Source organism: Amblyomma mixtum, chromosome 5, assembly GCF_055824585.1.
Source record: "Amblyomma mixtum isolate Tamu chromosome 5, ASM5582458v1, whole genome shotgun sequence".
In the NCBI taxonomy this organism is placed as follows: domain Eukaryota; kingdom Metazoa; phylum Arthropoda; class Arachnida; order Ixodida; family Ixodidae; genus Amblyomma; species Amblyomma mixtum.
The window spans coordinates 38,925,817-38,950,072 of record NC_143016.1 but is presented as its reverse complement, the minus strand read 5'-3'; the positions used below and the strand labels follow the sequence as shown (position 1 = coordinate 38,950,072).

Sequence of the window (24,256 nt, the reverse complement as noted above, 5' to 3'; positions counted from 1 at the left end):
AGCAAGGTGGCTTTAGTAGGCCATGCGCTGTTAAACGTAAGACATCAGCTTCAGCGTGAGACATCAGCGTAAGACTTCGGTAGTGGTGATGGAGACAACACAAGAACGTACGCAGGCAAGTCAGTCTGCGGCCCTTGAAAATTTTTCGTGGAGGTGAGCCCCCCTTTTCAGTTATCCCGCGGTTAGGAGATTAATTTAGACCATAGGTGAAACAGTTACTGCATAAGACTATGCTACTCGTGACGCGACGTACGATGGTAACGACGTACAAAGCGAAGAGTTTCGGCTACAGAACAGCGCCTTTTCGTTGTAGCATTGTTGCTGCCGCTTCAACATTCACTCTCCTCGTGTTATCGAACCATGTATGACTCCGCTAGTACCCCATTTTTAAGACTAAACAGCATTGCTAAAAACGATGATGAAAATCCCTCTTGGATATTATACAAACGCAGTGGCGCTAAGGTATATTGTTATGGTGCTGATACTAGTGAGAACTGATCGAGATATAGGCCACAACATCCTATCTTTTTTACCAGCCGGCACAGTGGCTCAGTGGTTATGGTGCTCAGCTGCTGCCCTTACAGGCGGGGGTTCGATCCTGGCGGCGGCGGTCGCATTTCTATGGAGGCGAAATGCTAAGCCCCATATGCTGTGCGATGTCAGAGCACGGTAAAGAAACCCAGGCGGTCCAAATTCCGGAGCCCTCCTGTACGGCGTCTGTCATAGCCTGAGTCGTTTCTGGACGGTAAACCTTATAATCCAAATCAAACTATCTTTTTCTAGTACTCTACACCAGACATTTACTAAACTGTTTCTATGCATGGCCCTTGACAGCGCCTCCACTAGTCTAACCGAGACGAAGCGAGCGTTCGCAGCATGGACCTGGTCGGCAGCTGCTTCGCTGAAATCGCGCTAGAAATAACACACTCCATTCGCAAAATATCTAGATAGGAAGTTACGCGGCCGCAAAGCTTTCCGCTATTGGCTAGCCTCGCGAGGTTCTTCCGGGCAATGGGCGAAATTTACTGCAGGCCCAGAAACAGCGAAGTGATTAGCCACAGTGCTTAGGCCAGCCCACCGCGTGAGGACACAGTGCGGCGTGTCGCAACGGCCGTGTTCTGCAGTGCAGCGGCAGTACGGGGCAGCTATGGCTCGAGGTGCGGCGTTGAACTTCATAGCCTGAGTCGCTTTGGAACGTTAAACCCCAATCAATCAATCAATCAATCAATCAATCAATCAATCAATCAATCAATCAATCAATCAATCAATCAATCAATCAATCAATCAATCAATCAATCAATCAATCAATCAATCAATCAATCAATCAATCAATCAATCAATCAATACAGAGACTCGCCGAAACGTATGGTGGTATAAAAGTATAAAAAAGCCAAAACTATATTTCTTGGGGAAAAGTAATGAATTAAAAACAAAAAAAATTGTGCTAAAATAAAAACGTTTCGAGCTTAAAAGCAAAATATTTGTTTTTGTAACTTTATTAGTGAGACCAACATTTGCACTCCTGAGAAATTCAAAGGGCTTTCACATGACCTGGAAATTTTTCTCCCCAAAGTTACTGAGGGCAATTACTTTAGACCGTTCAATAAAGAGCCACAAATTGTATAGACAAGATCGGAGGGAGCGGATGGCATATGGAGGAGATGGAGGAGCGGATGGCATAAGGCAGGGCTAGTTTGGAAGATTTCTCTGCCCCAGAGAGGACCTAAGGTGGATGATGATGATGACGTCTGTTCTTATTGACTGCGGGAGAAGGTTTTGGTTCGTGCCATAGAGGGAGCGCATACCATTTGCGGTCACCGCTACCATAGCCGCCAATGCGCACGCACAGGTGGCACCAGGTGCCTGCATATGGCTCGTCGGTGCCATCTACGCGTGCGGTGACTGTGGACTATTTTCACCGTTATGCATAACCAGTTTGCCCAACAATTCGTGCTGTAAAGACGATATACGCTACGCTTAAGCTCTTGTGACATCCACCCAGCACACAAAGCGTCCGCCGCCAAAACTGGTACTGACATTATTTATTTATTTATTTAATTCATTCCAATTAAATGCGCCTTTAGGTTGACAAAAATAGCCGCAGAGGCGTTTTCTTAGTGAGCAAATGATCAGGCCTTGATCGTCACCACGTGTGTCACCGAACTGCATGTTTGAGGAAGGAAGAGGGGCAAAGGGGCGAGGGGGTTCTCACACTGCTGTCCGTGTGCAAAGAGAGGTCACCGCACCTGACCACCAAGGTTGTGCAAAGATATCTAGCGCTTTTGCGCGATAAGCAGAAAAGAAGACAATGAGCACGGGGAAAGCCTGTCTAGTATTATACAGCGGCGCACAGGCAGTGCAATTCCGTTATCGAGTGTTGTCGGGAGCCTGTGGCTGAAGCTTTGCAACGAGCGCGCAGAGATAAGCTCAAGCGTGAGGTTTGCTTCGTCTAGTTTCTGTAAGTAACGTGCTTCCCAGCACTTGCTGGAACACTGGCTGGGTTTAGCAGTTCTCTGTTGCGACCGAAAAAAGACCATATTGAAGGGTAAAAACAAACTTGATAAAGTACACGAATGAATTTTGTTGGTGAGCTCGTTGTTCGGTGAAGATGCGTTCTAATTCCTACCAATAAAGAATAATTTTTTAGGTGTCATATTGACGCGATATGTACGTGCCTGCCAAGTTACGAATTCTATAGAATTATTGCCACTGACTTCATCGGTCATAATAATTATGGATAATTGGTTTGGTTTGGTTCATGGGATTTTACGTCCCAAATCAACTGAGGCTATGAGAGGCGCCGTAGTGAAGGGCTCCGGAAATTTCGACCACCTGGGGTTCTTTAACGTGCACTGACATCGCACAGTACATGGGTATGGATAATTGAGATTCTGAGGTTCAGTACAGGGATTAAAGAAATTAACGAAGTGTAAAGTCTCAAGGCGTTATTTATATGTTTGCGGTCATGTGTTTGCCATGTGTGGCACTATCATATACAGCGTGTCCTAGCTAATTATCTAAATGTAACCAAGCTTTTAAAACAGATGAAGTTCCCTAGCCCAGTGAGACCAACTGAGTGTTGTTGCCAGTCGCGTGTCCTAGCTGCAGTATTTTATTATGCAAACGTAATTAATTAGCAGAGACTAATTAGTATAACCGGTTGCCGTGTTTGCAACCAAGTACCACTGATACAGCTTCTTCTATTTGCCTTAAAAGAAAGCCCGCCAAATACAAAAAGAACCACGTGTAGGGAAGCAGTTTCAGCGCTCCCAGACGTCCGGTCAAGCAACGACATTCGCTTATCTTTGCAACGCTGTACCGAACGGGGTTCGGCGTTTTGGGATGGTTGTGAGATATACGCCAGCAACTCTCGCATGGGCGCTAGGGCGACTGCTTCTTCAGCGCGTGACGGTGCAAGTTCGGGGCACGGCCACGCGCCTATCACCGTAGAGTTAATATAATCACTCGAGGCGAGGTTTCGCGTGAAAAAGCGCTCCATGCGAGCCGCGCTTCACTCCTTAAAAAGCAGCGCCCGCTTACTTTGCAGTTCTTGGCGCATATCTCGCCACCACCTCAAAGCGTCGAACCCTGTTCGAGACAGTGTTGCAAACATAAGCGGATGTCGTTGCTTGACCGGTCGTTTGGGAGTGCTGAAACTACTTCCCTATCACGTGGTTCTTTCTGTATTTCGCAGGCTTTTTTTAAAGGCAAATAAAACATGGCAAACGGTTATTTTACTATGGGATCTACAACTCCTGCATTGACACTTTCTTCCTGAAGGCAATAATTAAAAGGTTAGCTAATTAGTCTCTGTTAATTAATTACTTTTGTATAATGAAATACTACCGCACTCTAGGACACGCGACTGTCAACAGCCCTCAGCTTGTCTCACTGGGCTAGGGAACATCCTCTTTTTTACAAGCTTTATTACATTTAGCTGGGACACCCTGTATACTGGATTAAGTAAGTTTTCAGAATACGCGCCCACTTGCTGTATATAGCATGCTGTGCTTGGAATCTCAGCTACCGTCTGCACGGTGCAGTGAGCTGTGCTGAGTGGTTATTGCCATCGGTTCGCTCGAAAGTCGCCCAACTCGAACCCCCAGATTTCGTTTGCGCTGTCATTTTATGTGCTTCATCTGGAACGCTGAAAATGAACCACTGTATAGGGCAGTTTAAGGTGATTAAAAAAAATCTGCTTATCGCTGTCATTTTGAAGTAGAATTTTCACGTTGCAAATTTTCCCTCGGCATCCCTGTATGAAAAGAAGAGCAGGTATCTTTGCCCGAAGCGGATAGCTGTTCGAGTTGCTTTTTGTGGGCGCATCAGCTTTGCTGAATAACTGCATGGTAAATAAGCCTGACTTCCATCACTGTTTTACTACTTGTACTACTATTGGTAGCACTACAAGCGCCAGCATACTGCAAAGTTTACTACTGAAAATTCTACTACTTGTGTGGAATTTCATATCAATGCTGTGATTACAGTAAAATGAGGCGGCTGTTCATATATATTATAGTTCTTAACGAAAGCTACCTGTTTAATTTTTGTGGCAAGGGTTGCCGCGTACGTTCATTACGACGGTCTACAGAGAAAATGTATTCTAGCGCTGTGCTTCAGCAGTGGATCCTTGTAGCTGGCCTGCGAATTCAATGGGGTAGCCACCCTGCTCCTCCTTATTAACGAGGATGCTTATGCTAAACTCTAAAACCATGTCTTCAGTGCACTGATGCCTTATCTGTATCTTTCCTTTTGTCGGAGAATGACGTCGATTATCTGAACGATTATCACAAAGCCAGTAAAGGAGACTTCAATTCGAGACGGGAAGCGGGTAGCTGTCGTCCGAAGCCAGCACACTCAAGCTCACGGGGGACGGGCCGGAGCAGTGCTTTAACAATAGAGAGAGAGAGGAGGAAGAAGAGAGGCGGGGAGGTTAACAGGAGGAGGTACCGGCTTTCTGTCGTGCACTGGGGGATGGGGATATAAAAGGGAAGGCGGAACTATAGCTAAGCATGTAAAGAAAAATCATAGCATATCGCTTAGGCATATGACGCCCTCAATAACGGAGCAGTGCCCTACTGGCCTTCAGAGTCAACGACCACTATGGCCAGCATCCGAGAACGGCCGCCCGAGCGCTCACACACCGGGCTCCTCATCCTAGCTCTCATGGCTCAGAAGCTCATAAACCGCTTCTGCGGTTCCGCGAAATCCTAATTTATTATTGCGACAGCCACCGTCTCTACCCGGCACCTGCCAAGGGGCTGAGTAAGGCGGAGGAGCGAACTCTGCGGCGCCTGCAGACAGGAACCCTTCTCTGTCCTGCCATAGCAAAACACTTCGATCCGAACACAGATGGGCGCTGCCCGCACTGTGGAGAGATCTGCGATATCTTTCACATGGTGTGGGCATGTACTCAGAATCCTCACCTTCCCCCCTCCCCCACCCCCACCCGAGAGGCATGGGAGACTGCCCTCCTCAACTGCTCCACACTGGAGTCCCAAAGGGCTCTGGTCAAGCGGGCGCGAGACGGGGCCTCGTCATGCGGTGTCCCGGACTAAGGATACCGACCATGCAGCAGGGTTATTTATTTTTTTTTTAACCCTCAAGCTCTCTTTGATTAAAGTTTTTCACCACCACCACCACCACCACCACCACCACCACCACCACCACCACCACCACCACCACCACCACCACGTCCGAGAACTTTAACATTGAAATTACAGCGAAAAAGCGCGATAAAGTAGAATAAAGGAAAGTCCGCTGCTCGTGTCGAAGGGCGCAAGATCCCCCAGAGAACGCTGTCTGCAAGATGAACTTAGCTCAAGCACAACCGTTCTGAAGCCTGGCCGCGGCTCGGATCAGACCTATAGACAGCTGGCTTGCATCGTCCAAAAACTGGCCGCTTGTCATCACCGGTGACTTTAATCTCAACATACTTCGGTACACATGGTTCGTAGAATTTCTGCCCAAGGAGCTTGAACTTCGCCTGCTAACTGACTGTACTCGAGCAACGACGAAGAACCGAAAGTGACGTTTCATGTCGTAGCGAAATATTCCCTCAGCTGGTCAAAAGTTCAGGAGAATCCCCGAAGGTGGAGCAGATTTTTAATAAGAAAGTAAGTACTCATTGGCATCCACCCAAGCCCAGCCATACGGCTGCAAATGAAAGCTATGCAGCTGTCTCAGAAACTTCGTAGTTAAAGAAAAATCCGTCCTGGTCGGGGTTTCGAACCTGGGACCACCGCTTCACCGGAGCAGCCGCTCTGCCAACTGAGCTAACCGGGACGGCAAGCTTATGGTAGGGCGAGAACGAATCAATAACTCGAAGTGGGAACAGTCTAAACATACAATGGGAATCGACCCAAAAAGCCCCATTTCAGGTCTTTTTTTTTCTGCAGCAGCTCGAAAACTCCATTCATTTGAAAAAAAAATAAATTTTTTGATCTAAACTTTTCCCTGAAATTCCGTAAAAGTTCTCTTTTTGCCAAATTTTACCTCTGAAACTTTCTGAAGAAGGGAAAACTCTCTCGTGTAGAGATAGTCCTCGTAAGGGACGTGCACAATGACGTACGCTGGGTTGACTTTGTATTGTACTTAACCGACCATCGGTGAAGCTCTTGCATAAACCCACCCCATGATACGCATTCGACATGGCAATGGAATGGCCTCATTGGTCTTGCAAAATGATCTCTACTATCCGACGTATGCAAACGCACAGCAAAGACACACTGAAAAACGCGACATTGAAAAACACATTGGCACATATTGCTCGTGAGGCCGTCGGTACAATCATTCCCAATATGGGCGAGTAATCTTGAGTGACCTGAGAGATCAAGCACGAAAAAAAGTTTTTACCACGCTCTTAGGGTGTTGTTTACAAATTTATATTCTTTCCTGCGGACAATTGTCATAGGACGGACGGGGAGTTGTATCAACACACTCCTCAAAGAACATGAAAACTTCTTGGATTCAACTCGGTCCACGGATCCAACGGACAATTGCCGAAAGTGCAATTCATGTTTACCGTCGTTAGATCATAATGGCATATTCTTCAAGCGCACAGGCAAGCTAACAAGAGAGATTTGCTAGGGCACCACATAAAGAAATAAAATAAGATTTTGTGTCCGCAAGCTACAAGATGATAAGTTGTGCACCTATAGGTTCGACGTAGCAACACTTGCGTTCGTTTTTTTGTCAGTTTGTTTGCCCGCGCTTGCCATATATTGGACACGTTCTCTGAGAATTAACTTCAGTTGTGAGTCAGCGCTCTTGCTGTGTTTCTCTCCCTTTCGTTCACGTCTGTCGCGTTGTTCCGTGATGATGCTGCTGATGATGATGATAGTGACTTTTTATGGCGCAAGGCATCTTTGATCAAAGAGCGCCAAACACAAGGTGATTGGTCATTACGGGTCAGTCTCGCATTGTTCCGTAGCAAGGGCGATGAATCTTCGCAATTTTTCTTAAACGTTTCTTACGTTTCTATTAGCTAGTTCTTTCGTTTGCCTGCGCACAGGAACGTATGGCGACTCTTCGATGTTACTCTTTGTGCACATCCCCGAGCAGTCATCGTGACCGCAGGCCACTCGGTCGCACCAACCGTGGAGCGTTTTTACACAGCGTGTTGTGTCGTATCTGATGGTTTTGTCGTTCTTCTCGTGTAGTACTTCTTGTGGCGGACCAGATAGCAGCAGTCAACGAAACAATGGTGCCATAATCTATTTTAGGTAAGTGAGCAGACGCACGTCATGTACAACAAGGAAGAGAGAGATAGAGGGAAGGAGGGAGAGAGAGAAGTCACATGAACCGCTTTCAGTCGCTCATGCGAAATGGAGAAGGAACTCAAAACGAAAAAAAAAAAAAAACGCGCCCAAGGCTCTCCAAGTTACAACAACCTACGTGTAGATCCCGTATATGTAATGGAATCGACGCGAAACGACGGTGCGAAATGAGAAAATTTCTGACTGCCGATAAAAGGCTCGCGTTGATCGCCGCCACTTGCCAACGTTAATATAACGGTTTAAGTGCCGATACCCTATCGCCGAATTGCCTAACAATACGTATACTCTACGAGTTTCAACACGCCCGCATTGATACCGTGTCTCTCTTCACGTGGAACACGCATTCGGCCTTTATTGGGTGCAAGCTACGTTAATATTATATTTTTCTTTGTACTCTGAGTGAATAGAAACGCCTGCCCCTGAGCTCAGTTCTGTGAAATATAGAACATCCGCCTAATATGATAGCTTGCCCTGGGAAGCACTTGATTACGCTATGCGTTGAGCCTACAAAGTGAATCTTCGTTTGCAACTGTAAAGCGCAGTATAGACGAATTGGCCTGTAATTCCATCCGCCTCTGCTCCCAGCACTACTCCACACGTCTGACATGCAACTATTCCATCAGTTCTGCCACATATCTAGACTTCCTTACCTCTCGGTTGTCTTTCCAGGGAGGAGTGCCTCGTTTCGCCGAAACACCAACAACACGCAGAGCGGTGCACACTAGTGGACTGGGTACTAATTTATGGTCTTGTAGGAGCTAGCAGTTAATAGCGTTCTAAGACGGTCGAAAGAATATTCTCATATTTATTTATTATTTGGTCGCCATTAATTGTTCAATCAGTGACGGGTGCGAAGAAATAATCTGTGGAAGCAGTTTGGCTGTAATCTTCACATTTCACAATGAAAAACCGCAAAATGAAAGAAAAGAAAAAACACATCTGACTTTTCATTCGCCACGTCAGGGTGTAGCATTGGTCTCAAACGTGGAGCTCGTGAATAAATTCTGGCGCAAACAGCAGAATTCGTTCCAGCGCCGCTTGATGTGCTGAAAAGGTGGCAGGGCAGGCCAGGGCAGTGGCGGACCCTGTAAAGGAGTGCAACGGGTGTTGGCGTTGACGCAGGCTGCTAGTGGAGCTTATCGGAGACCAGTTTCGTGCGCATTGCGTTAAGCAACGGGTGTGGCAATTCACAATAACGATAAGCATTGTGGAAAAGCTGAAAGGAGCGAAGCTTATTCTATTGTCTTTAATGACATCCGTGAAAATGCAGTTTCTTGCCGGCATGAACTTCGCCGTCAGCTTCAGCGTCGTCGTCCTGCACTTTTTCAGCAGCGGCTGGTGAATTAGCTCACGAGCTACACATTTCAGAGCACTGCCATCGCGGTGCGGGAATGTTTAGTCGAATATATTTCCCTGTGTATTTTCCAGGGTTTCTTTCGAGCGCAGAGAGAGCTAATACGCATTCATCACCATACATAGTCGATCTCAAGATAACAGTGGGCGAATCAAAGATTTCTTAGATTGCCTTTTAACTTTGTAATTTGAGCTAATTATATACTTAGATAATTAAATAATTAGACGAAAAGGGCCTGTACTGGACGAGTTTGAAAATCGTCGAAGTGAAACGTGTTTATTATGCAACGTGCAAAAAAAAAAATTCTTTTGCTCCATCATAGCCAGCAATACGCTTCTATTCTAGTGTCATCGTAAGGGCTTTGGTGTATTTTTAAACCTTCCCTATTGCTACGTGTTCCAAGAGAATGCAAGCGTAGCATTGGGTGCCAGAAAGTTAGGTGGGCAGATGAGATTAAGAAGTTTGCGGGGATATGGTGGCTGCAGGTGGAAAAGGACAGGGTTAATTGGAGAGACATGGGAGAGGCCTTTGCTCTGCAGTGGTCGTAGTCAGGCTGCTGCTGCTGGTGATGAAGATTACTACGTGGGGCGCCTGGTACGTGCCCTGCTTCACTAAAGCTATGCAGGCTGTTGAAACCAGCAATGGCGTTAGCAAATCAGAGGGCGAATTCCGAAAGGTGTTCTCACGAACGACTAGCCGTGTCTTTTTATTTCGTATGTGCTGGGTGGCGCCAGGCTCCCTCTGAACAGCTGTGTGAGTTCGGATGCTGCTCAACTGATCCTAGCACTAGCTGCCGCAGCTCTGCCCGATGTTGGCGACGCAGAGTACGCGTGTGACTGGCATACGAAAGGCAACGCTTAATTCTCGCGCAATTACCAAATTTATTTCTACTTTTGTATTGGACCTGAAAAGGTATCAAAGAACCAGAGAACAAAAGGATGTACACAGGCGATCATACATTGTGCTGCGACAAATCTGCGTTAGCAGTACATTAATTCGTTTTACATTAATTTGCTTTCGCACTTATTGCCTTCCGTCTGTGAATTTGATTTCGCCGTCGCTTTTTTGTTTCGCCGGTGCGTAGCGTTCTGGTGGGTGGCGGCCTTCTGGAGGGGTTGGTGGGTGTAGTCCCGCAGATGGGAGATTCATTTTTACCGGAAGTGCACCCACCGGAGGATGTTCCGGAAGAGGCACCTTCCGGGCCCGGATGTGCCCGGAAGGTGGTTCGTTCCGCTAGGGGCGCTGTGGTGGTGGAGGCTTCACGCGGACACAGAGACCACAGCTGTTGGGCCGAAAGAGGACAGTAGTGCTAATGCAGTACAAGTACTCTTGCCACTTATGCTTGGGTAGCAACCATTGAGTGCATATTAATAAAATGCTCTCTTTTACACTACTTCGACCTGAAGCGTGCCAACGAGGTGCAGAGTCGAGCTGAGACGTGTGTAACCGAAGTCCACTCTGATAAGGTCGGTCGAGTTGCGCCGTGCGAACCGGAACGCTGCCAAGCACACAGAAGATAAACCTCGTTCGGTATAGTTATCGCTCGTCGGTCACCATTTTTTGGTTGGGAAGAAAAAATTTGATTGGTTTTTTCCAGCGTAGTACTTGGAAAGAATCAAGGGTGACCTATTTATTTGGTATCGGCGCAACGTTAGTTACTACTAACTCTATCGGAGGAGGCGCTTGTAGGCCGGCCATTTTATCTCTACCTAGCGTTGACGTGCCGCCTCTTATTCTCATGAAATAAGCAATCGCCCAAATACTCGTTTCTAGCTGTCCCTTTGAGAAAGCGAAGCTAGTGGCAAGCTGACCGCATCGAAGGTGACAGAGTAGGCTTGCTGGAGGTGCCGTCCACTTATCGAGGGCAACACGCCGCAAAAGGTCGAAAGCAGTCGTGGTTTATTTTGTGCTGCGAATGTTCAGAATTCGATACATCCAATTGCCTGCTTGACGTAACACTAATGACTTTGCCACGGCTGCTGGCGTTCGATGCGACCTTGAAAAGATTGTGGTATCCTAGTTCGTTATGAGTGGTTTCCACTGTGAGGAAAAAATAACTTTGTCACGGCCTCGTATTAGAGCGTTGCAGAGGCAGATCATCATGGTTTCGCATGACCGTGATTAGAGCAACGATCTATAGAGACAATAAGAAGGTTCTCAAGTGGAATCCTCGTACGGGGAAAAAGAAAAATAGGAAAAATACGGTTCTTATATAATCAAGAACACGTTTCAGTACGTTTGGTTGCACCACCATTAATTGCTAATCGTCATCAATGGCGAGTTGGAGTGGTTTGCAAGCAGGGCGGCCGCTGCCACATCTGTCCGTTCACATAGCCTGTTGCTCCAGGTGGGTGGCGTGCATTGAGCTAACACATACTCTTTGCGCTTGCAGAAAACGAAGGCGGGAATATTTGCAGGCGCGAATAAATCAAGTGATCTTTAAAAAATTGAATTACGTAGTGCCTGAAAATAGACAAGAAGGTACAGCTCTCACAAATTCTGTGCCTTTATAGCCAACATTTTCTTGCATTTTGATGGGGATTAAAAATGTTTATTTTTTCGTCGGTGATTTTCAACAGCAGAGTAGTTGTGAAGTAGAAGAAAGGGGACTAAGTTTTGATTATACTCAAAACCGTAGTCGCTGTCTGGAGTCTGATTTTAAAGTGGACACGTAAAATGAGGTGTCCTCCACGACCGCTTCCTTATCGTATCGGGATCGATGACTGCTGAAGACATTGGGCAGTTTTTGCACTGTCACGTGCTAACTACGCTAACTACGACCGTGCGGCAAATATGCTTAGGCAGGCACGACACCAATAGCAACAGCAACGCATGACCGTACCGGCCGCACGACTGCGTTAAAACACTTTATTGGCAGTGACGTAACGGGATGTCTGCTATGTATTTTCGACCCACTCAACTACGGGTCGCATTTGTGACTGCGCATTTGTTGGCTCTGGCATTAAAGTAAACACATTCCGTCATCGCTAGTGCGGTAGGCTGCGAGACGACAGTTGAAGCCCTTTTCGACACTGGCCGAAATTCACAAAACAACGACGTCCCCTCAGTGTAAAATAAGACAAGGTGGTCAACAGACAAATATTTAAATGAAAAATCTGGGACCGAACCAACATCTTTGAAGCGAAGATTGCACACTACTTCCTTGTCTTAGTAATAAGAATGTGTGAAAGCGGTGCCTCCGATTCCGAAGCGCACTTTGCGGCGGTTGTTGCTTAGTATGCATATCTTTCTCTTGCTTCTTGTTTCAGTAATGCTACGCTTTCCTATCTCTCTTCCCTGTGGGGAGCAGCAGACTTCTTTTCCTTGGTCTGCGCCGCAAAGGGGAGTTTTTCTGAGGCTGACTTCTTCGTAGCGAAGCCGACAAACCAAATCGACACGCGTGCTGAGCAAACGCGACGGAATATTTCAGAACGATGTGATACTGCCGATTCGCCCTCTTGCATCTGAAACACAGAGAAAGAAAACAGCATTTAGAACGGGTAAATAAAGATGACGGACAGAGTTCGTGCATGCGACAAGAACCTAGTTTGGTTAACACCGCGGTCCAATAGTAGCGCATGCTCGCTATGAATATCTTCCTCTATGATTACAAAACGAGAGAAAATAGATTTTATTCCGACCTTGCCCCGCTTTCGATAACAGTGCCCCATAGAAGTGTTCGTGGAACCATGTTGCGGCCCATATCTCTTGGAAACGTACGGAAAAGCAAAGAAAAGCAGTCGGCATTTTTTGGCATAGAAATTCCCAAGTACAGCTGGCATCGTAGTTGATCATTAGAGGCCGGATTTTTAGGCACTAAAAGCCACGTTTTAGGCGCCATAAATAGGCGGCTAAAATTGCATTTTAGGCACCTAAAGGAGAAAAATAGGCACTATAAACTTTATCAAAAGTGAACACAGTGCCGAACTTCAGCGTGCAATATCTGCCGTAAAATAACACAAAAACACAGCAGGAATGATTTGGGACCATAAGCAAGGTGCCAACATTAGAAGCCGTTTTTTTTTTTAAGGCTGTCGCGCAACTTTTCGTACAATAGAAATGCTTCAGCAGAGCGAAAGGGACGGTTACCAACCCTTTTAAAACACTTTGGTATACCTCGAAACAAACGAATCTCTTGTCGTGCACAAAAGTAGAAACAGTGAACACCTTAACAGGAGGCCATGTATTTAGAAATAAACATTATTATTTGAGTCATTTACTCTATGGTTTGAGGGCAGGAATGCGTTTTCGTATGCACGCACGACTGCCAGCTGTCTAGTGTGGCCTGCTCCACCAAGAGTACCGCCAAATGCCATTTGATGAAGATGGCATGCGGCTGGGGCACAAGGAACGAAAGTAAGGCAGGTTATCCAGGTGGAAATTTTAACCAGGTAAAGTGTTTCCAGCAGGTTTATGGAAATTTTAGAGTTTGTTTCAATTGGAACCAACTGGGAATTATTTGGACGAAACTATAACTTACTCCGTATACTTTCCGAAATGTGGTGCCATCTTGTCGACTACCACTTTAACAGCCAAAGTCATCGACAAGCTGCCACGATAAAATGGTAGAAAATAGGAAAAAAGTGGCTTCGATATTTTCGGCTAACGTGGTTGGTATTGTGTACACAGCCGGCGTAGGTGCAGTGTTCACCACAGCTGACTGACGAGGTCATCTAATGTTGCCACGTGTGTGTTTTACTCAAAACCGAAATGGATTCGAAAGCAAACAGAATCTGAAAGCAAAACCACAGCGTATTTCGGGCCTTTTTTCTGTAAAATAGGGCACTTCTAGGCACAGACGTCGGAAATAGGCATTTATAGGCACTGACACCCAAAATAGGCATTTATAGGCACTATAAAAAGAGTATTAAACATACTGCCAACACCTAATTCGTGCTCATAAGTAAAAATGGTGCGCCTACGAGGCGTTGAAAAAAATAGGCATTTGCCTAAAATCCGGTCTCTATTGATCATACATGAGCTGGTATCAACTTTGGTATCGTGGTTCTAAATTTTACTACGATTTTCAACTGTGCAACACACAAATCGTTAACTTCTGATCATGAAATGGGTGACAGAATGCAGAAATTCGATGTCTTTCGTAACGCAGTCTGTCAGACTTCCACTCTTCTTCGCGACATCATTGAACGTAACAAAGCCAAACTCGTCGAGCGATGTGTCTACAAACCATTCGCTTTCATGGTTGTACTCGTTAGCATTAAAATCGCTAGCGTAAATAAGTGGATCGCCCGCAGGAATTGCGCAGAAAGATTGCGAACGAAAAAAAAAAAGAAAAAAAATCTTCGCATCTATTCGCCATGTAGTAAGATACAGACGCAAGCACTGCGACCACATCACACGACTTCGCTTTGACAGCACACGTATCTCAACCGGCGTTCATTGTCCGTTCCAGTCATATTTCTTGCAGTGCAGGCCACGTACCGCCACATTTCTCGTATATCGCTGCTGCTGCCGCTCTGTCTGAAGTCCGTAGACTAACGCATATACATATAGCCTCATGTAGTCCGAGTGCAAATGCGTGCCTGCTTGTCTCAGACATTCTGAGAATGTGACCGCCACGTAGGGCGTCGTCGTGTGCATTTCTCGTCGACCTCAACCGGCCCAACCGGAGCTGCTGAACAAAGGAACCGGCGGCCCGGCGCCCGACCAAGTGCAAACACGAGCGCAGTCAAGCCTACAGCGCTCGAGGTGACGTTCCATGCATGAGGTGTCATCCAGCAGTATAATAAAGTGAAGAAAAGAGCTCGTATCCGTGTCACGTCAGAGCGCAGAACTGACGAACAAGCCATGTGGAAATAGCGTTTGGCGAATGCGAGCAGTGCTCGCGTGACTAAGCCCAAGGCAACGTTTTTCGACGAGAAGGCGTGAAACAACATGGAGAATGGCCTTGAAGAAGGTTGACCGGCGGTGCTTTTCTTTTGCTGATGCTTTTTTTCTGCATATTATTGCTGGAAATTTCCGCAAATATATAGAAGTTTACGCTGATCATTCTCCGAAGCACTACATGATTCGTAACACCTTGAAATGCTACGGCGGGGCGCGCGGTTTAGTTTATTACGCTGAGTGTTAAAAGCAGCTACTTTATAGATTTTGTACCAATAGCTGTATCCACCATCATCAGAGATCTCTGAGAGTTTGTGCTTGTGTTTGTTTTTGGATTCTTATCCCGTCCGCAACTACGTTAGCAGCAAACTTGAATTTTGAAGTAGTTCCGGTCGGGTCGAGAAAAGCGTCAGCCTTCTCTTACGGTCAGCTTAGGGAGACAGATGAGAGCAAGGGGTCTAAGCAACGAATGAGAAAGGGTAAGCCTACAGATGGCTGGTTCCTTCGGTGTGGACGCCAAGCTCTCTTATCCGTTTCAAGTAAGGCGAGCCCTGGCGCCGAGCTTTACCTGGCAACTCTTGTAGGACGTCCCTGAGTGGCGGCGCCTTCTTGCGCTTGGATAAGACGAGCTTGAGGCTCCAGGTGACTGTGAAGACCGCGTTGATGATGGCCAGCAGCATGTACAGAGTGGTGTACGAGCCCAGCACGTCGCGACAGTAGCCTGCGTGCGAGCGTACGTGATGCTATGCCCTTCCGGGGTTGTCAGCGAGGACAGTACGCAGATAGCGCTGATAGCGAAGAGAGCAGAATAAAAAAGCCTTACTGTCTCTGCCAGCCACATTTTATTTTTTAAATAGTAATGTCCTCAGTTTATCGCGGGAATTCAAGGTAGAAGTTCATTTCATATCTATTTTCTTGCTGCTGTTATTGTTAATAAATACGATGTACTACGAATGGGAAACAGAAAAAGAACTGATGTTCAGAGGAGCTTCATGTTAAAAAAAGTCATACAAAACACCTTCAGAAGACTTTCTCGAGGCGAATTTTTTTTTGCAGCGCAGCACGTTTTGCTTGTGGAAGCACAATTTATAATGTGCAGAGAAAGAGCAGGGAAACGTACGTGTCAGCAGATGAATACACTGGTGGGCAAGTGACTGTTAAGAAGCGTAACATACCTGAAGGCGTAAAGTAACTGTACTTCGACTTTGAGCTTTGGCAAAATCAGAACGCGGAGGCGGCAGTGATCGTACGCCCATGGACAAATTTGTCTTTGGTGAGCAACATAAAAGAAGCTTCCTGCTTTGGCTCAGTTCGTTCTAGTTCCTGTAATTTATGAAATTTTATACTTATTAGCTCAGCCGGCGAGTTAACTGCAATGGAAGTGTAAGTGCGCGAAACCTTCTTCTGCAGTTAGCTCCCTTGCTTTGCTCGTATGTATCAATCTATCATGTATTGATATCATAGCGGCATAAGTGACAGGTTTCAAAAGAGTACAACGCAAGGTGATGATGGCGATGCATAGCTGTCTTGCCTCTGTGTTACCAGTCATGGATAATGCTGGGCAGTACGCTGTGTCTACACGTGAACCAAATAGCTGCAAACAAGCCCCTGCTTAAAGCAGGGGACGTATTTTATAAGCTGTTCATTTTAACGTGGCAGTTTGGGCATGTTGGTATTGCTTGACAGGATTGAACGGCGCACAGTGGACGAGGACACAAGGCAAGTGTGTGTGTCTCGTCGTTTCTTTCCTCGTCCATTGTGCGCTGTTCAGTCCTGTTGTTCATTTTAAAATGGTCTTTTCACGTCCTCGTGGCCTTCAGTCAATGGTAACTCTGGTATACCCGCGGCTTTCAAGCGTCTGCGGAAAGCGACGCGGTCATTTGGTAGTTGGCGACCGGACCTCACCACTGGCTGGCATTGGCTGCGATGCGCAGCCAATGGTGAGGTCCGGTCGCCTTCTGCCCAATGACCAGGTCGCTTTAAACACACGCTTGAAAGCCGCGGGAGTGACCATTGACAAAGAACCAGACGGGCACGAAATGGCCATTTTAAAATGAACAGCTTATAGAAAACGGCCCCAGGACAGCTAGATGGGCACGTACCGATGACGGGCGGCCTGATGAGGCACGCGAATCCGGACACGAAATTCATGACGCCTAGGTTGAGGGAGATGGAGTCCTCGTCAAACTCCTCGGCGACCATGACCGTGCAGGTGAATACGCGGCCTCCGCTCGACAGGCCTGTCACGAAGCAGCAGGTGAGCAGCACCCAGTAGTTCTTCTCGAAGCTCATCACGGCCATGACGGCCGTCTGCAGCGCGAACATGCACAGCAGCGTGGCGCTGCTGCTCAGGAAGCGCGTGTCTAGCACCAGGGCGGTGCAGAGCCGTGAGCCCAGGTCGCCGATGGCGTACGCAGTCAGCAGGGACACGGCGTCGTAGCCCGTGAGGCCGTTGTCCTCGCCAAAGTCCACCACTGTGATGAGGATGGTGGTGAGTGCGAACAGGGCGGCCGCGCGGGACACGCCGATGTGGATGAAGGCCAGCGAGAGCAGGGAACGCAGGCTGCGCAGCAGCTTGGCCCGCGCCGACCGGTCCCTGCGAGGATGACTGTTTTCGAGCGCCTGACCACACTTGAGCTAATTGACTCCGTATCCGTGGCTCCTTTTACCTCCCTGCCTTCCAGATGTTAACCTTCCTTGCCTTTTCTTTATAGGTTATTTTCCTGTCTGGAAGCGAAAATTTAATGGCATAGAAATGTTTTTCTTGGCGTAAAGGTGGTTAAGACGTGCGTGACTCTTTGGGAAGGCGACGAGTGCAGTAATCCAGGTTATTTGTACGAAGTCAACCCATATTTATATGGGAGGGTGGGGGTCTTGTCGTCCTGAATTTCGGGCTTCCTTCAAATACGTTAGGGCCTGGTAGGGTACCAAGAATGTGGCAGATTGTTGCTCAAAGTACTGCGTTGGTCGGTACATTGATCTAATTTGCGCAGATGCTGCCTCGAGAGACACTCGCTGAGAATACGGGGACAATGCACTAGTATGCGCTCAGTCGTTTTAACTGTTGCATTATGAGATTATGATCACGCTGATCCTAAAACCATGGAATTATGAAGACGAGCTTTTCTCGAAACAAAGCGGGTTGAAAAGCAAAGCGAAATGGTTTACTTCTCATAAAGAGTATAACCTAGTTCATACAGAAACAACGCGATACCGGCTGACCTCCGAAGCTGCTTGTCTAACTCGTATTTTGGTACAAGCGGACTCTCCCACTTTTCTTATTTTTTCGGTGATCGAAACCAAATCACTTTTTACAAGGAAAATAAAAAAAGAAAACAATGATAAATGAACCACAGAAACATGCATGAGGTGCCTCACCCTTTGTCTAAAGACATGATGGACTCTGCCAGTGCTATGGAGCAAGACTGTCCCAAGGAGGCCGCCTGGAAGCTGGACCTCCGCCGATCGGCCAGCACGCGGGGTGGTTCGGCCAGCAGCTCCTTGGTCTTTGTGGGAACGTGGGGATCGTCGACGGCTTCCGTGCGGTCGATGCGGCTCACTATGAAGCAGCCGAGCAGCATGTTGAGGATGATGGCTCCGACGAGGAACAGCGTGCAGCGGAAGCCGTACGTCTGGCGCAGAAACTCGAGAGCCATGGGGGAGACGAAGCCGGACACGGCTGTCACGATGAACAGCAGGCCCAGCGCGGTGCCCCTGAACGACACGAAGTGGCGCGCCACCACCGAGAAAGGCACCAGCTCGGCGCACGCCAGGCCCAGTCCTGCCGCCGACCCAGCGGGAGCGAGTACACTGTTAGCTCGACGGTGGAGGGACAGCAGCGGGGAGAATAGTCGCCGTATATATCTGTGTCCTTGTGGCACATTCATTTGCGGATCTTGCTTCGACCTGTCCTGTTGGCTGCTGCATGTCATTCATACTGCCGTTCATCTATGCACGCTCGTTCTGTGAGTCGAGCGGGCAGTTCCCGATCGCCGCTGAAACATTAGTCGGCGACCGTTGTCGTGCAGTCTGTAGATGTACCATCATAATCAGAAAAGTAGCGTTTTGCTTATAGTCTGTTTCCTTACTTGGGGCGCTTATCAACGAGAAAGTCATTTTCATGGTGCATCTGGGTTGCTATGATCTCGCTGGGGCGTTAAGTTGGGCTGGATTTCTGAAGCGCATAGCTATTACTACTTTCAAGTTATGAAAAATAGAACAGAAGTGCTGAGGACAGGCGCTGTACTGAGCATGTACCAAAAAATAATGAACACGAAGGAGTGCAAGGAGCCTCAATCTGCAGTGCATGCGCACTTGTGTTTTGTCCTTTGTCTCGTGAAAGTCCTACATTCATTCAGGACGCTGTAGAAAAGAACGCTTTTTAAACAAGCAAAAGACTGCACGCGAAGGTGCGCACAGTGTCGTGCGTGAGGAAATGCGTGGCATCAATCGAGCAAATTGGCCAAGGCTCACCGAAGAGCACTCCGTAGAGCACGTTGATGACGGCGAGGCTGTACGCGAATCCGCACGCCATGATGGGCACGGAGCAGAGCAGGGCACCCACGATCAGAATGGTCCTCTCGGATAGCCACAGGCAGAGCAGGCCGAACACGGGCCCTGCGTCGCGTAGTCCAGCTCAGAACTTGGTTCCGACCGTGGCCAAACGTCGGTGTGAGAATGAAATGGCCAGTACTCGTGCACATGGATGCAATGGCGAGAGTGAGAGCGTTATGTTGTTGCTGCTTTCTAGGAGATCTGTAGAAAACTAGGAAATATGACTACCAGTGATCCGGCTGTTCCGTAACCAATGTTAATAAACCCATAAAGAAAGTCCTACTTAAACACCCCTGTGAGTGATTACTTATTAGCACGCACCTGAGTGCTGCCATACGGCTACAAGACAAAGCTATGCAACCTTTTCATAAATATAGCCGTTTTAAAAAAAAATGTCCTTTTCCGGGGATCGAACCGTGAACTACCACCTGTCCGGTGCTATCGCTCTGCCAAGTTCGCTAACAACTACGTCGGCTTGGTGCTATAGTTTTACAACTTCGAAATTATATAAGCGTAATTATCGGTGTTGCTTTACAATTTCTTCCTTCAGTTACCTTTTCATGGCGTCATACGACTTTTTAGGCGTTCCATTTCGCTAGAGAATACGCAGCTCCATGTTTACTCGATTCCTTAACCATGGAATGTCAGTATGCGAATTAGGTCCGCTAACACATCGTTTGGATTTCTCCTAGTGTGTAGCGACGAGGTATGCTCATATATACGAGTAGTAAAGAGTGCCAAGGAAGACGCCGTTGAACAAGCACTCAGTTGCCTCGGAGGGGAATTCCGGCTCACCAGCCAGCTGCGAGAGCACGAGCGATATGCTGAGTGGCCAGGATGCGTCCTGCCTGTTCAGCTGCAGCATGTCCATGAAGCCGACGTAGATGACGGACTCGGTCTTCACCAAGATCATGGAGAAGAAAACGTAGACGGCCGCAGAGGCCGCCACGGGCCAGCACTCCCGCGAGTCGGGCTGGACGGCTCTCTTCGCCGGAGGCATATTGTCTCCGCGCCCGCTGGTGACGCTCGGGCCAGCAGAGGACGTTTGCCGCTTCAACTGCTGCTCATCTGGAGGCTGGATCAGACCACGGAGGTGCTCTACAAGCGCGGAAAAGGAAATGGCGCTCTGTTGTAAGCAGCAATAGTGAGCATTTTTTTCTTTTTGGTAGACTAGATTGTAAGCTTAGTATGATTGAAGGCTCGCGGCCAAAAAAAGAGGGCCTAAAGAAAATAGTTCTAAAACGTCTGTCCTCATTTACTGACCGTTATAATCTCATATGTTCAGCCCAATATGGCTTTCACAAGAACAGGTCGACAGAGTTGGCGCTTTTAGCTCAAAAAGAATTCACTGTGGAAAATTTCGAACGCAAAAACATGTTGCTTGGACTCTTTTGGATTTCTCAAAAGCCTTTGATCTTATTAACTCCAAGATTCTCATTATAAAATTTTATTATTACGGCATTAGAGGGACAGCACAGAAATTAATCGAATCCTATTTGCGATATCGATCTCAGTTGTAGTGTTTAGCGGACAAAATTCTACAATAAAGTCACTAAAAACAACTTTCCGGCAAGGTTGCATTTTAAATATTTAATTATACTATATATAAATGAGATAGACCGCCGTGGTGGAACCGCCCATGACGTAATCTACGCAGATGACACTAGCGTATTTTTTTCAACTGTAGTAGAACGGCAGATTGGGCGAGTTGGTGTTCCATGGTGACAATTACATATAAACAGCGCTAAACAACAGGACCAGATAGAGGAATAGACAAACACGGCGCTGTGTTCAGCGCCGTGTTTGTCTACTCCTCTATCTGGTCCTGTTGTTTAGCGCTGTTTCTATGTACTTGTATTTTTTTTTTCAAACAGCTCTGTGAGGATTTATCTAATCAAGTCAATTACGCATTTACAAAATAAGTGCATGGGCTCAGAGTAATTGTTTAAAACTTAACCTTCAAAAAACCAATGCTGTTCTATTCCACCCCTGTCACAGACATTTTCAGTTGCCGCAAATTGTGTCAACACCAACACTGAAATAGTAAAGACCTTTAAATCGTTGGGCGTATATTTCTCTGAAAATATGACATGGGATAGACACGTGAAGTACATAGTTAATAAGTTGTCTAGGTCTACTGGCAGCATACTCCGCTTATTGTCTCCCAAATTCAGTTAATTTAATTTTACACCATTTGCTGTTTTCTTCATTAAACTACTCGTTTTTTAGTACGGTCCACCACAACAGCAGCAAACATTACCAAGCTTTCGGTATTGCAGATGTGCCTTGCGCCTGGCCTGCAAAAATTTTGTACCGCTCCTCCACTGCAGACCTTTTTAAAATGAACGTCATCATTTCAGTTACGTCACTGTATACATTTGCAAACTATGTCGCCTATATGAACTAGGATCAATTAAATTTAATGATGCTTTAGCTCATCTAGCAGGATTGCGGAAAAATTCCACCATTTTCAACGTACTTTATTTGGAACCCTGGAACGTAATAAAATCCTGAACAAACTAAGGAAAACGAATAATCAAATATTCATTACCGACAGTTTTAAATCAAATCTTTATGGAGACAAAAAATGACATATCCACAGCCTCATCAAAGGAACTGTGTGCCATGTTTGTATGATAATGTACTTTGTCTTCTTTTTCTTGCTTTCTTTGTTGTCTCTCTGACGTGATGTAGCTTCGCTATACGTGTCGACATGTGTACAGCATTCCTCGCATGCTGTTGTGCTGCTCTGTGTGCAAGGAAGTTAGGGCTCCTCAAGCTGTTTTTTCAGATTTTTACCTGGCCTCCTCGCAACATTCTTTTGTTGCGGAATTTCAGTTTCAATTTCAGTTTCAATTTTAATAATAAACCATTCAGAAGCGCACCCCTCATGCCGCTTATGACCACTACATTATTTCTGCTACCTTGGAGCTAGCGAAGCTCAAATGGTGATTCAAAGCTACGGACAGTGGAGATTAATACCACTATTTGCACTGAAAGTATGTGAGCCCGCAGGTTTGCAAGTAATACACGATTAGCAACCGGTCGATGACAGGGTGTGAACAACGATAATGAGAATGGTTATAAAGAAAACCAAGCTTCTACTGGCATGACCATTCTGAAAGCAAGGCTTAAATCCCAGAGGCCGGCAGACCGTACGAAAAGGCGTCAATGGTCACATGCGGCCCGCGGGCCGCGTATTTGGACTCCTGCTTTAGTAGAAGGCAATTCGCCCTCTGCTATGCGCGCGAAAAGGCCTTGCAGCTCGCTAGAAATAAGACGTGCAAGGTGAAAACGAACAGAAATGTCTCAGTGGCACAAGAACATTAATAGTCCTTGTAGCAATAATGCATTGATAACTTGAGAAAAATTTTTATCAAACGCAGTGAGCACTTCTATTCTTTTAAAGATGCTTACGCAACTGCTACTTGTTTGTACAATTTCATTAAGCACATTGCGTGACTTATAAAAAATTTTCCACTCTTGGGGTCTGGCTGGTTTGTACATTAGATAGACGCATGTAGATAGACTCGGATACACAGAGCAGATTTGGAAGACAGAGACAAGTGTGTCACAGAGAAAGCCACTTGAAGACACCTGCCTCTCGAACCGCGAGAATCGATGAATATATTTGGATTTAAGAGTTACACGCTGCTATATCATTTTTCATCAAGAATTTTTCGATGTTTTTTGCCGACGATGTGGGTAATTGTGAAGATCCATATTAGACGAAACAGGTCTTCTTTTGTGAACACTATAGTTAGCCTTAGTCAAGTTGAACCTTGTTTGATTGATTCGTACGCTGATTCGTTCGTCAGCACAGGACTGGCGAACAGAAATATATGCTTCTGTTCTGGAGATGAAAATAAAATAGCCGCCCGATAAATTTTCTACACCATAATCAAAGGGCTAACGAGTAGAAGGCGCAAACGAGTGGCTTTGAAACGATCAATGGAGCGAGATGCAGCGTTACACTTCCGACGATATGTTTTGTGATACTGCTTGAAGATGTTCTTAATGGCGCAGCCCTCTCGACCTTGTGGTCATCGCAAGAGATCATGACGCGATAGCCTATTATCAACAAAACTGCAGGGAATTGTTGTTATCAGTGATAAGCTGTGCTGCTTGTGCCCTCTTTGAAAACCAGCAAGCCATCTGTATCAACCACACTAGTATGTGACCGCATCGAGGAATCCACGGCTGGAGCCTGAAAATTAGAGGCAGATCATCAGAGCTGTTCGCTGTGAATAACGGTTCAAGACCTGCCTGAACCGATGACTTGGAAATCATAATAACCGAACGTGCAATTTCCACATCTTCAGCCAATTGTGGATCGCTTTAACGTGCCAATAGTATCGAGAATGTTCCCTGTGATTTTCTATTACACGTCAGCTGTATCTTTCGCGACGTTATCGCCCTTCAGTGAGTCAAAGTAAGGGTTATAAGCTGGCACTGCCGTTTATGAAGGTTGAGATGAAGGCTTGAACACTTGACCCGCCTGCAACGCGACTGCTGGACGCACATCTCAGCCTCTGCCTGGTCCATTCTACGGAGGAGGTTCTACGCGCGTCAGAAGACACCGCGCAGTGAGGAACGTTGGGCTTACCCTTTTCCGCCGCCGTCCAGAGGCAGCCTGCAGCGGTCCACTTCCACTGATGGCGCTATAGTGAGACCGTGGGCCCGGCCGCCGTTGCTGCTGCTACTCGTCGAACACATTGACGTCAAT

At 46.8% G+C, this 24,256-nt stretch overlaps 1 protein-coding gene across 1 annotated transcript; it reads right to left on the bottom strand.

Moving 5' to 3' along the window:
• Positions 1–11,984: 11,984 nt before the first annotated feature.
• Positions 11,985–24,227, bottom strand: LOC149341840 (monocarboxylate transporter 12-like). The gene is made up of 7 exons (XM_089542028.1): positions 24,137–24,227; positions 20,326–20,628; positions 19,450–19,593; positions 18,355–18,757; positions 17,079–17,572; positions 15,545–15,697; positions 11,985–12,596 (listed from the first exon to the last, which is right to left on the bottom strand). Exons 2-7 carry the CDS (start codon positions 20,528–20,530, stop codon positions 12,559–12,561), a joined length of 1,437 nt encoding a protein of 478 aa, XP_089398154.1. The 5' UTR covers positions 20,531–20,628; positions 24,137–24,227; the 3' UTR covers positions 11,985–12,558.
• Between the last annotated feature and the right edge of the window lie 29 nt (positions 24,228–24,256).

What these genes read in the sequence shown, in the direction of transcription:
- LOC149341840 (XM_089542028.1), bottom strand. Translation starts at nt 20,530, where the DNA reads ATGCCTCCGGCGAAGAGAGCCGTCCAGCCCGACTCGCGGGAGTGCTGG. An exon ending in ATCATGTCTTTAGACAAAGG is followed by an intron (nt 17,573 to 18,354) that starts GTGAGGCACCTC and finishes TCATCCTCGCAG; the next exon opens with GGACCGGTCGGCGCGGGCCA. An exon ending in CGTCCTACAAGAGTTGCCAG is followed by an intron (nt 12,597 to 15,544) that starts GTAAAGCTCGGC and finishes TCTGTGTTTCAG; the next exon opens with ATGCAAGAGGGCGAATCGGC.